This window comes from Heptranchias perlo, chromosome 9 (assembly GCF_035084215.1).
Source record: "Heptranchias perlo isolate sHepPer1 chromosome 9, sHepPer1.hap1, whole genome shotgun sequence".
Lineage (NCBI taxonomy): Eukaryota > Metazoa > Chordata > Chondrichthyes > Hexanchiformes > Hexanchidae > Heptranchias > Heptranchias perlo.
Window position 1 is genome coordinate 37,662,354 of NC_090333.1, and position 12,491 is coordinate 37,674,844.

General features: G+C 42.6%; 1 protein-coding gene across 3 annotated transcripts in view; it reads right to left on the reverse strand.

Moving 5' to 3' along the window:
• Positions 1-12,491, reverse strand: part of osbpl9 (oxysterol binding protein-like 9) — a 176,799-nt gene that overhangs the window by 119,651 nt on the left and 44,657 nt on the right. For all 3 annotated transcript variants that reach the window (XM_067990225.1, XM_067990224.1, XM_067990223.1), the window contains exon 3: positions 6,169-6,247. In XM_067990225.1, the coding sequence (XP_067846326.1) occupies positions 6,169-6,247 (79 nt within the window). The remainder of the gene's footprint in view (positions 1-6,168; positions 6,248-12,491) is intronic.

The following is a 12,491-nucleotide window of genomic DNA, read 5'->3' on the forward strand; positions in this document are numbered from 1 at the left end:
CTAAGAATATCCCAACACTGGACAAACAGGGGGAGGAGCTAAATACGATTAAAATCACTAAGGAATTGGTACTCAGTAAATTAATGGGACTCAAGGCGGATAAATCCCCTGGACCTGATGGCTTACATCCCAGGGTCTTGAGGGAAGTGGCAGTAGGGATTGTGGATGCTTTAGTAATAATTTTCCAAAATTCTCTGGACTCGGCAAAGGTCCCGGCAGATTGGAAAACTGCTAATGTAACACCGTTATTTAAAAAAGGTAGTAGGCAGAAGGCTGGAAATTATAGACCAGTTAGTCTAACATCTGTGGTGGGTAAAATTTGAGTCTATTATTAAGGAGACAGTAGCAGAACATTTGGATAAACATAATTTAATAGGACAAAGTCAGCATGGCTTTACGAAGGGGAAGTCATGTCTGACAAATTTGCTTGAGTTCTTTGAGGATATAACGTACAGAGTGGATAAAAGGGAACCAGTGGATGTAGTGTATTTAGACTTCCAGAAGGCATTCGACAAGGTGCCACATAAAAGATTATTGCTCAAGATAAAGAATCACTGGATTGGGGGTAATATTCTGGCAATGGGTGGAGGATTGGTTATCGAACAGGAAGCAGAGAGTTGGGATAAATGGTACATTCTCGGACTGGCAACCAGTAGCCAGTGGTGTTCCGCAGGGGTCGGTGCTGGGTCCCCAACTCTTTACAATCTATATTAACGATTTGGAGGAGGGGACCGAGTGTAACATATCAAAGTTTGCAGATGATACAAAGATGGGAGGGAAAGTAGAGAGTGAGGAGGACATAAAAAACCTACAAGGGGATATAGACAGGCTGGGTGAGTGGGCGGAGATTTGGCAGATGCAATACAATGTTGGAAAATGTGAGGTTATGCACTTTGGCAGGAAAAATCGGAGAGCAAGTTATTATCTCAATGGCGAGAAACTGGAAAGTACTGCAGTACAAAGGGATCTGGGGGTCCTAGTGCAAGAAAATCAAAAGGTTAGTATGCAGGTGCAGTAGGTGATCAAGAAGGCCAACAGAATGTTGGCTTTTATTGCTTGGGGGATAGAATATAAAAACAGGGAGGTATTGCTGCAGTTATATAAGGTATTAGTGAGACCGCACCTGGAATACTGCATACAGTTTTGGTGTCCATACTTAAGAAAAGACATACTTGCTCTCGAGGCAGTACAAAGAAGGTTCACTCGGTTAATCCCGGGGAATGAGGGAGTGGACATATGAGGAGAGGTTGAGTAGATTGGGACTCTACTCATTGGAGTTCAGAAGAATGAGAGGCAATCTTATTGAAACATAGAAGATTGTGAAGGGGCTTGATCGGGTGGATGCGGTAAGGATGTTCCCAAGGATGGGTGAAACTAGAACGAGGGGGCATAATCTTAGAATAAGGGGCTGCTCTTTCAAAACGGAGATGAGGAGAAACTTCTTCACTCAGAGGGTGGTAGGTCTGTGGAATTTGCTGCCCCAGGAAGCTACATCATTAAATAAATTTAAAACAGAAATAGACAGTTTCCTAGAAGTAAAGGGAATTAGGGGTTACGGGGAGCGGGCAGGAAATTGGACATGATTTTAGATTTGAGGTTAGGACCAGATCAGCCATGCTCTTATTGAATGGTGGAGCAGGCTCGAGGGGCCGATTGGCCTACTCCTGCTCCTATTTCTTATGTTCTTATAACGAGCATACATCCTTTTCAGCACCAAATTTTGGACAGGGGCAATTTAATGCAAGTTCCTGAGACACTTGGTCACCAACAATTATCAATATAAAGAATGATACTTCAACGTTTAACTCTTAGATCTCAATATAAGAACATAAGAAATAGGAACAGGAGTAGGCCATACGGCCCCTTGAGCCTGCTCCGCCATTCAATAAGATAATGGCTGATCTTCAACCTCAACTCCACTTTCCTGCCCTTGATTCCCTTAGTGTCCAAAAATCTATCGATCTCAATCTTGAATATACTCAACGACTGAGCATCCACAGCCCTCTGTGGTAGTCCAAAGAATTTTCAAAAATCGGTTTGGAAAATTGCATCAACTGCAGGTCAAAAAGGCTTGTATGTTATTGGACCAGTGTTTCTGGAGATGGAGAAAGTGGTAAAAATGATGGCACGCAAGTAATAACTTTACTTCACACATGCAAAATGTGGCACCAACATTTTTCGTTGGCAGGAGTCTACTATACAAGTGTCATTTTCCCACTACAGTCTAGAAGCAGTTATCCGTCCAATACAAAACATTTGGGTAAAGTTATTTCTCTGCTGTGGATTAAGCGGAGTCAGATATAATTCCTGACTACTCTTTGGTTTGTGAGCAACCATGTTCCATTTACAGATTAAAATAAAATCAGCACACATCAGTAGACAATGTATCTGCTTCTTCAGACTCATCTACCAAAGATATCATCTTATCCTCCTCACCCACAACTATCTATGCTAGTCACCTCAACTACTCCTTGTAGCAAGTTCCACATTCTAACCACTCTCTGGGTAAAGAAGTTTCTCCTGAATTCCCTATTGGATTTATTAGTGTCTATCTTATATTTATGGCCCCTAGTTCTGGTCTTCCCCGCAAGTGGAAACATCCTCTTTGCGTCTACCCTATCAAACCCTTTCATAATCTTAAAGACCTCTATCAGGTCACCCCTCGGTCGTCTCTTTTCTAGAGAGAAGAACATCAGCCTGCTCAATCTTTCCTGATAGGATGATACCAGAACTGAGAGGTTATACCTAGTAAATATTTTTGCACCTTCAGTGCCTCTATATCCTTTTTATAAGGACATAAGAGTTTGGTGGTATTTTGTTCAATTCAAGACAGTTATTTAAAATTTTAGTTCTTTTAGGATTTCCTGACTACATCCAACATCTGTGACTGAAGGCAGAAAGTTGATCGCTAATGTGTTCTGTAACCTAATGCTAGGAGGTATATAAAAGCAAGCTGGGTGAAAACCATTTTAATAAATCTATCGGCTCCCTGTGAAGTGCCCAGAGAAGTGCCTAGCATCTGCTGATGTTGTATCAATAGAATAAAGAGTAGTTCAGAAATAGGAGGGCTCAGACAGGGGGGAGATGCGAGGGAGACAAAGATGAGTTTGGAGTGCTTGTGTGTAAATGCACAGAGCGTGGTAAATAAGGTTGGTGAGCTGCAGGCACAAGTAGCCACATGGGATTATGATATAGTGGAAATAACGAAGACCTGGCTCAAACAAGGGGAGCAATGGGCACTTAATATTTCTGGCCAAAGGTAGGGAAGGAAAAAAAAGAGGATGGAGGATGGCAGTATTGATCAAAAATACTGTTACAGAACTAGAAAAGGATGATGTACTTGAGGGGTCAAAGACAGGATCTATTTGGTTAGAATTAAGGACCATCAGAGGAGCTATTATGTTGCTGGGTGTGTACTATAGACTACCAAATAGTGGGCAGGAGATAGAGGAGCAAATTTGCAGGCAAATTGCAGAAAGATGCAAGAACTATAGAGTGGTAATAATGGGGGACTTCAATTATCCCAAAATAGGCTGGGATAGTAACAGTGTAAAGGCTGAAGAGGGGGAGGAATTCCTGAAATGTGTACAAGAGAACTTTCTTAATCAATATGTGTCCAGCCCACGGGGAAGGAAGCAGTGCTGGATCCAGTTCTGGGAAATGATGCATTTAAGGGGAAGCTAGATAAACACATGAGGTAGAAAGGAATAGACAGATATGCTGATAGCGTTAGATGAAGTATGAAGGGAAAGGCTCATGTGGAGCATAAACATCAGTATGGACCTGTTGGGCCGAATGGCCTGTTTCTGTGCTGTAAGTTCTATGTAATTATAAGAACATAAGAAATAGGAGCAAGAGTAGGCCAATCGGCCCCTCGAGCCTGCTCCGCCATTCAATAAGATCATGGCTGATCTGATCCTAACCTCAAATCTAAATTCATGTCCAATTTCCTGCCCGCTCCCCATAACCCCTAATTCCCTTTACTTCTAGGAAACTGTCTATTTCTGTTTTAAATTTATTTAATGATGTAGCTTCCACAGCTTCCTGGGGCAGCAAATTCCACAGACCTACTACCCTCTGAGTGAAGAAGTTTCTCCTCATCTCAGTTTTGAAAGAGCAGCCCCTTATTCTAAGATTATGCCCCCTATTTCTAGTTTCACCCATCCTTGGGAACATCCTTACCGCATCCACCCGATCAAGCCCCTTCACAATCTTATATATTTCAATAAGATCGCCTCTCATTCTTCTGAACTCCAATGAGTAGAGTCCCAATCTACTCAACCTCTCCTCATATGTCCGCCCCCTCATCCCCGGAATAATTACATAATTCTATGTAAAATGTTGTAGTATTATTCAGGTGCATGCACGCATGTGGGCTGATGGAAGCAGAGAAGGAAGGGAAGTTAACCCAAAACAGAAATCAGTCCCAAGTAGGTGAGTAATGTTAGTTACTGTTAATAGGAGAAATTGAAATAAAAAGTTTCCAAGGTGAGATGGATCTCTCTTGTTCTTCTGGAATTATGTACTAATTCTTACCTAGAAATTAAAGTGCTAATGGCAGATATACACATTTTCTAAACAGTGATACAACACTTATAATGCAATACTTTCCATTCAAGGTCAAATGTTCTTGATAAAGTTCGTAGAATAAGGTAGTTTCTGCATCACTGTAAGATATCAATATAAAGTAATTTCTGAATATCATATGGTTATTCATGTTTTTTTACCTTTCCAATTCTTGGAATTAAAATCAAATTTCCAAAGTATAATTACAAACTATTTCAACCATTGCAATACTGAAAAGCAGATGACCGTATTTATCCATCTGACCTTGCACCCTGGAGATCTGTACTCAGTACAGAAGAACACTATTTAAGAATCGAGTTCTACTAGGTGCTTCCTCGGTAATCAAAACACCAGACCAATTCCTGCTGTAGCTCTGACTTTCAAGAGTCCTTTTCATAGCAGTGCAGAATAAACACCATAGCTTTCGACATATATATGCTATGTGACCTCCAAAATACTAACTTACCCACTCTAATATTAGTGTCTGAAAAGTAAATTGTATGTAGATTGTAGTGGAAGGTTTAGATGACAACTTATTTCCTCTACGGGCAGGTATGCAACATTTTCCACAGGAACCAAATTAGCAGATTTTTTTTCATTCAAATCTTAGGTCTGAACAAATAATTTAACTCCATAAAAAGGAGAATTACAAAAGTAATTAAAATTAAATCAGTACAATAAAATCTGTGGTGTTGAACATTAAATGTTTAAATTTCCTAAGGCAAATGAAAAAGTACAGGTTACATCTAATAAGCAAAACTGACAGATAACCAATCATTTACTTAATACCAGGAAGCAATACATATTCACTGCAGTTTTCTAAATTACATAAACTACCAATTTTTCCCTCCCCACCTTCCCGTCTCATTCCTGGAGTCCAAAATGCACTGATATTCTCAATGGAAATGTTAAATGATGTTTCACAACCACAAGTGATAACAAAAAATTGGAATGACAATGCCTTACCCTTCCTACCGGAGAACCACAGCATACAGTGGCGAAACATGGCAATTGCTGGTCAAATTAGTATTACAATCAGTAAGAAAAAGCAATGATGACACAGAAATGAAGGAGAGAGGAGACAAATAATGCAGATGGAGGAAATTGTAGGTTTGTAGGACATAAGGCTCCACCTTAGAGCCAAATGCTGCTTTCAGCTTTCCTGTTAATGCACATCTGCAGTCCTAAGTAGAGACACAACCCTGCTTGGCTCAGTCGCTGTCCTGCCCGTGCTGCCACAGTCCTCACACTGCAGAGCAGCAGTTAAAAGAACACCCAGCAGTTCAGACTAATGCAAACAGATATAAACACTGTTTTTCCCTTGATAACTCATCCTTCATTTTTATATATTATCCAAATCCTGGTGAAAACGAATCCTTGTCTAACATGTTTTTAATCCAGTGCAGCCAAACACCCACTCTTCTAACCTGAAGATCATCAAGATCCAGAATGTTCAACAGTCAGATAGATGTGTGCTTCGCAAATACTGTCAAAAATTCCTTTTCACACACAAGATTCCAAGCATCAGTCTCCGTTCAATATCTCTACAACCAGAGTGCTTGCTGTCTTTCAAATGCAAGTCAGAATCTCTCTTGCTCTCACCTTGAAAATGGAATGTCTTCTGATCCACTGTGACTGTGAAGGTGCTGTCATCCTCATCGTCTATACCAATCACAGCTCCCTGTGAAACAAAGAGACCAAAAAGCCTGGTGAAGCAAGCAGTGACATCATCAGCCTACTGCACTGGAATATTAACAGCCCAAAAGGTAGAGGGAGATACCAAACACTGCAGAACATTAGATTCACGTGCAGCAACACTTCCTGAGAGATTTTATTGAAAATTCAAAGCACAAAAATGTTTAACATGCATGCATCTCTTTTTATAGATGGAAAATGTGCCGTAAAATAAATAATGCATCAGTAAGGCTAAAAAATACAGCAGTAGCATTCAGCATATTCCTATCCAATACACAAGAGAATGATCAGTGCATTTCAAATATTAGCTCTGAAGAAAAGACAGGCAGTCAATTTGATCAGTATTGCTGCAGTTATGCATAAATATTTTTGCATTCAAGTACTATCAAAAGGTTGAAAATGAAAATTTGACCAACAAAGCCAGAAATCCACACCATATTAATAAATCAAATTTTTTTTTTTTTAACATTTTCAATGTGCTCTTGGCAGACATCCAATTGCGATCAGTCTGGACACAATATACAGCTTCAGAAATGCTGAACTGCAGATTTGTTTTTCATGCTAAATGGCAGTTCCCATTTGTCAAGTTTGACAAAAAAGGCTTAAGTCAGTCTATTGTAAGGGGGTATCATTCAATTCCACCTTTACTGCAATGACAAATACATACATCACAAAAATTATAAGTTAACATTTGATTTGAAATAAATCTTATATTATTGAAACAAAAACTGAAAATGCAGGAAACATTCAGCAGGTCAGTCAGCATGTTTGGAGAGAGCAGACAAGTTAACATTTTGGGATAATGGAGAATTTTGAAGAAGGGTCTGCACTCAAAATGTTCTCTCCACACCTGCTGCCTGATCTGAATCCAACCAGCATTTTCTGTTTTTGTTTCAGATTTCCAGCATCTGCAGTTTTTTGCTTTTCGCTTACAGCTCCCTTTTCTCCAAAATATCAACAAACCTCTCAATTACACAGTGTAACTAGTTAACAAACACCAATTTTGTAGCAACTTTCATGTAAATCATCCTGAGGTGTTTTACTTGGGGGGGGGGGGGGGGGGGGTTTGGGGGTGGGGAGGAGGACTGGAGTGAGAGGAATTTGGAGTGAGAGGTATAGTTTGAACAGCAATGGAGGTAGGCATTGAAGAAATGAAGCAGGGAACTGACAAGAGCATGAATGAGGTGGAGGGAGGATGGAAAGAAGGAATGGCATTTGTACAGCACCTTTCACAACCTCAGAATGTCCTAAAGTGCTTCACAGCTAATGAAGTACTTTTGAAGTGAAGCAGTTGTAATATAGGCAAAAGCTGCAGCCAATTTGCATACAGCAGCATCCTACAAATAACGAGATAAATGACCAGATCATCTATTTAAGGTGTTGGCCGAGGGATAAATATTGGGCAGGACATTGGGTGTATTTTCCTGTTCTTCTTCAAAGAGTGTCATGGGATCTTTTACATCCACCTGAGAGGGCAGATAGGGCCTCGCTTTGACATCTCATCCGAAAGACAGCACCTTCAACAACCCAACATTCCTCACTACTGCACAGAAGTGTCAGCTTAGGTTATGAGCTCCAGATTTCTGGAATGGGGCTTGAACCCACAAACTTCTGACTTGGAAATGAGTGTGCTACCTCTGATCCAAGGTTGGCATCTTGGTAAGTTTTACACATGGACATATATTAGTCACATGATTTAGTAGAGACAGATAGATTTAGGTTATTTGCATTGTACTCTTCCTTCACACTTCTAGGGCAGTGCTGTACCATATGTGCAAGGTCAGGATTTGGGGACTCTCAATAACTAACATCAATGAACATATAAAGTTGATCCTCAGCATCCGTGCACCTGGCAGGGAACCACACCTGCCAGAAAATTGGACCTGTAGGCTGAACCCCAAATATTGGCCATCCCCTCATCTATAACACTATGCTACACAGAAACAAGCTAAAACTGTTCAGAATGCCGTGACTGGAAGATTTTTTATTAAAAATTGTTCTCGGGACGTGGGCGATCCAGGCAAAGTCGCACTTACGCTACATCCATAGTTGCTATGAGGAGGTGGTGGTGGATCTCCTCCTTGAGCCACTGCAGTAATTGTGCTGATGGTGCTCCCTAGATAGGGAATTCCAGGATAATGACAAAGTGACAATGAAGAAATGACGATAAATGTCCAAGGCAGCATGGTGTGCAACTTGGAGGGAAACGTGCGTAATGGTGTTTCAACAATGTCCTTCTCAATAGTAGAGACGATAGATCTGGGAGGTGCTGTTCAAGTAAACTTGGCAAGTTGCTGCAGTACATCCTTTTGATAGTACATACTGTAGCCGCTACTTGCTAAAAGGTAGAGGGAGTGGATACTGAGATCAGTAACAGGTGCCCCAATCAAGTGGACTGCTTTGTCCTGAATAGCATCGAACTTCGAGTGTTCTTGTGGCTGCATCCATCTAGCTGAGTGGTGAGTATTCCATCACACTTCTGACTTCAGCCTTGTACATTGTGGACAGCAATAGAGAGCTCAGGAAGTGAGCCATTTATCGCAGAGTACCCAAACTCTACCCTGCTCCTGCAGCCACATTGATGAAAAGGCTAGTCTAGTTACCTTTCTGGTCAATAGTAACCCCCAGGATATTGATGTTGAGGGACTTGGTAATAGTGCTGTTAAAGGTCAGACAGAGGTGGTTGGGCCTTTACTTCTTGAAGACGGTCACTTATGTGGCATGAATGCTCGACATGTATGCTGACAACTCTCAGCCCTAACTCTCCGCTACCTCTCTCAAGCACTTCACTGCCTGTGTTGTCAGACCACTTGTCCGACATCAAATATTGCTTGAGCTGCAATTTCCTCCAGTTAAATATTGGAAAGGCCAAAGCTATCGTCTTCAGCTCCTGCCACAACTCCTTGCAACCGATTCCACCCCCTCCCCCTGACCAACGTCTCAGGCTGAACCAGACAGTTCACGTCCTCTGTGTTTTATTCGACCCCGAGTTGAACTTCTGACCCCATATCCTCATCATGAAAATTGCCCGTCTCCACCCTTACCTCAGTCCATCTATTGCTGAAACCCTCATCCATGCCTTTCTCACCTCCAGACTCTACCATTCCAATACTCACCTAGCCGGCCTCCCATCCTCCTCCCTCCGTAAGCTTCAGCTCATCCAGAACTCTGATGCCTGTATTCGATCCCACACTGTCCTGCTCACCCATCACTACTGACCTACATTGGTTCCCAGTCTCCCTCAACACATCAAGTTTGAAATACTCAGCCTCTTGCTTAAATGCCTTCATGGCCTCACCCCTGCTGTCTCTGTAACCCCTCCTCCCATGCTAAACATTCCATTTCTATAACTCAGGCTTCATGCTCCCCCCTTCCATTCTCCCTACTATTGATGGCTGTACCTTCAGCTGCCTAGGCTTCATGCTCTGGGATTCTCTCCCTAAACCCTCTGCCTCTCCATCTCCCTGTGCTCTTTAAGACCCTACTTAAATCCCACCTCCTTGATCAAGCTTTTGGTCACCCCTCCTTCTCCAGCTCAGACTTTTTTTGATTACGGCTCTGTGAAGTGCATGTTTTTGTACTTTAAAGGCGCAATATAAATTGTGGTTGTTATTATCACTTGTTAGCCCAAGCCTGGATTTTGTCCAGGTCCTGTATCAGGATACCATGGGCTGCACCATTATCAGAGTTGTGACTATAGCTGAACACTGTAGAATCATCAACAAACAGGGTAACTTCTGACCTCATGAAAGAGGGAAGGTCATTCATGAAGCAGCTAAAATGGTTGGGTTGAGGACGTTGCCCATAGGAACTCCGGCAGTGATATCTTGGGGCTGCAGTGATTGGTCTCAGATAGCCACGACCACCTTCCTGCATGTCAGGTATGTCTCCAGCCACTGATGGGGTTTTGCTATAAACAACAGTATTGCTTGTGCGCCTTGGTGCCATACTTCGTCAAATGTCCCCTTAATGTCAAGGTCAGGGACTCTCTTCACTCTTCTGGCAACCAGCTCTTGTGTCCACATCTAGATCAAGGCTATGATGAGGTCAGGAGCTGAGTGGTTCAGAAGAATTCAAACTGAACATTTGCAATCAGGCTACTGATGCATAGGTGTCTCACGACGGCATTATTGCTCACTTCTTCCATCACTTTGCTGATGCTTGGGAGAAGGCTGATAGAGCAGTAATTAGCTGGGTTAGATTTGCCCTGCTTTTTGTGGAGAGGACATGTCTGGGAAATCTTTCTCATTATTGGGTAGTGTCAAAGCTGCTTTGGAATAGTTTGGCTAGGGGGCTGGCTAGTTCCAGTGTGCAAGTCTTTAGCACTACAGCGGGACTCATTGCCTTTGCTGCGTCCAGTATACTCAGCCACTTCATAATGTCAGAGTGTACCATATTGGCTGGACGCTGCCAACTATGCTGCTGGGGACTTTGGGAAGAGGCAGGGTAGGAATTCCCACTTGTCACTTTGGTCTCATGCAGCCAAGTGCTTTGCTCCTCTGTGGTTGAGAATGGGGGATGTTCACGGAGCCGCCTCCTCTCGTTAGTTGTGTAATTGCTCACCATTACTCTCAACTGGATACGATAGGGCTACAATGCTTTGTTCTGACCTGTTGGTTGTGGGACCACTAAGATCAGCTTACAACATGCTGCTGCTTTTGGTGTATAGCATGCAGGCAGCCACGTGTTGTAGCTTCACTAGGTTGGTGCCTCATTCTAAGAGTATGCTTGGTGCTAGTCCTGACACACCCATCTACACTCCCTTTTGAGTTAGGGCTGATCTCACAGCTTGATGGTGATGCAGGAGTGAAGGATGTTCCAGACCATGAGGTTACAGATTGTTGTGGTCGGTATACAATTCTGCTGCTGCTGATGGCTCACAGCACTTCATGGATGTCTAGTTTTGGGCTTCGAGATCTGCCCTTGATCTGTCCCACTCAGCATGGCTGTAGTGCCACACTACATAATGAAGGGTGTGATATCAGCCCTAGATCAATAAGGAGTGTCGTAGGGCATGGTGGCAATCAGTAGGTTACTTCGGCCTTGTTTGAACTAGAGCCGTGACACTTCATCGGGTCCAGAGTCAACGCTGAGGACTCCCAGGACCACTCACCCTACAATATATCACAATGCCCCCATCTCTTGAGGTCTATCCTCCTGGTGGGACAGTTCATAGTCAGGGATAGTTTTGAAGGAGTTGCATAGAATTACATAGAGTGTACAGCACACAAACAGGCCATTCGGCCCAATAGGTCTATGCTGGTGTTTATGCTCCACTCGAACCTCCTCCCTCCCTACTTCATCTAACCCTATCAGCATACCCTTCTATTCCTTTCTCCCTCGTGTGCTTCCCTAGCTTCCCCTTAAATGCATCTATGCTATTTGCCTCAACTAACAGGACTAGACAGACTAGATGCAGGGAGGATGTTCTCGATGGCTGGGGTGTCCAGAATCAGGGGTCACAGTCTCAGGATACGGGGTGTGCCATTTAGAACCGAGAGGAGGAGAAATGTCTTCACTCAGAGGATGGTGAACCTGTGGAATTCCCTACCACAGAAGGCAGTGGAGGCCAAGTCATTAAATATATTCAAGAAGGAGATAGATATGTTTCTTAATGCTAATGGGATCAAGGGATATGGGAAAAAAGCGGGAACAGGGTACTGAGTTAGACGATCAGCCATGATCATTTTGAATGGCGGAGCAGGCCCGAAAGGCCGAATGGCCTACTCTTGCTCCTATTTTCTATGTTTCTAACTACTCCTTGTGGTAGCACATTCCACATTCTTACCACTCTTTGGATAAAGAAGTTTCTCCTGAATTCTCAATTGGATTTATTAGCGACTGTTTTATATTTATGACCTCTAGTTTTGGATTCTCCCGCAAGTGGAAACATCTTCTACCCTATCAAACCCTTTCATAATCTTAAAGACCTCTATCAGGTCACCCCTCAGTCTTCACTTTTCCAGAGAAAAGAGCCCCAGCATGCTCAATCTTTCCTGATAGGTATATCCTCTCAGTTCCCGTATCATCCTAATAAATCCCTTTTGCACCTTCTCCGATGCCTCTATAATATGGAGACCATAACTGTGCACAATACTCCAAGTGTGGTCTAACCAAGGTTCTCTACAAATTTAACATAACTTCTCTGCTTTTCAATTCTATCCCTCTAGAAATGAACCCCACTGCTTGATTTGTTTTTTTTAAATGACTTTATTAACCTTCATCGCTAC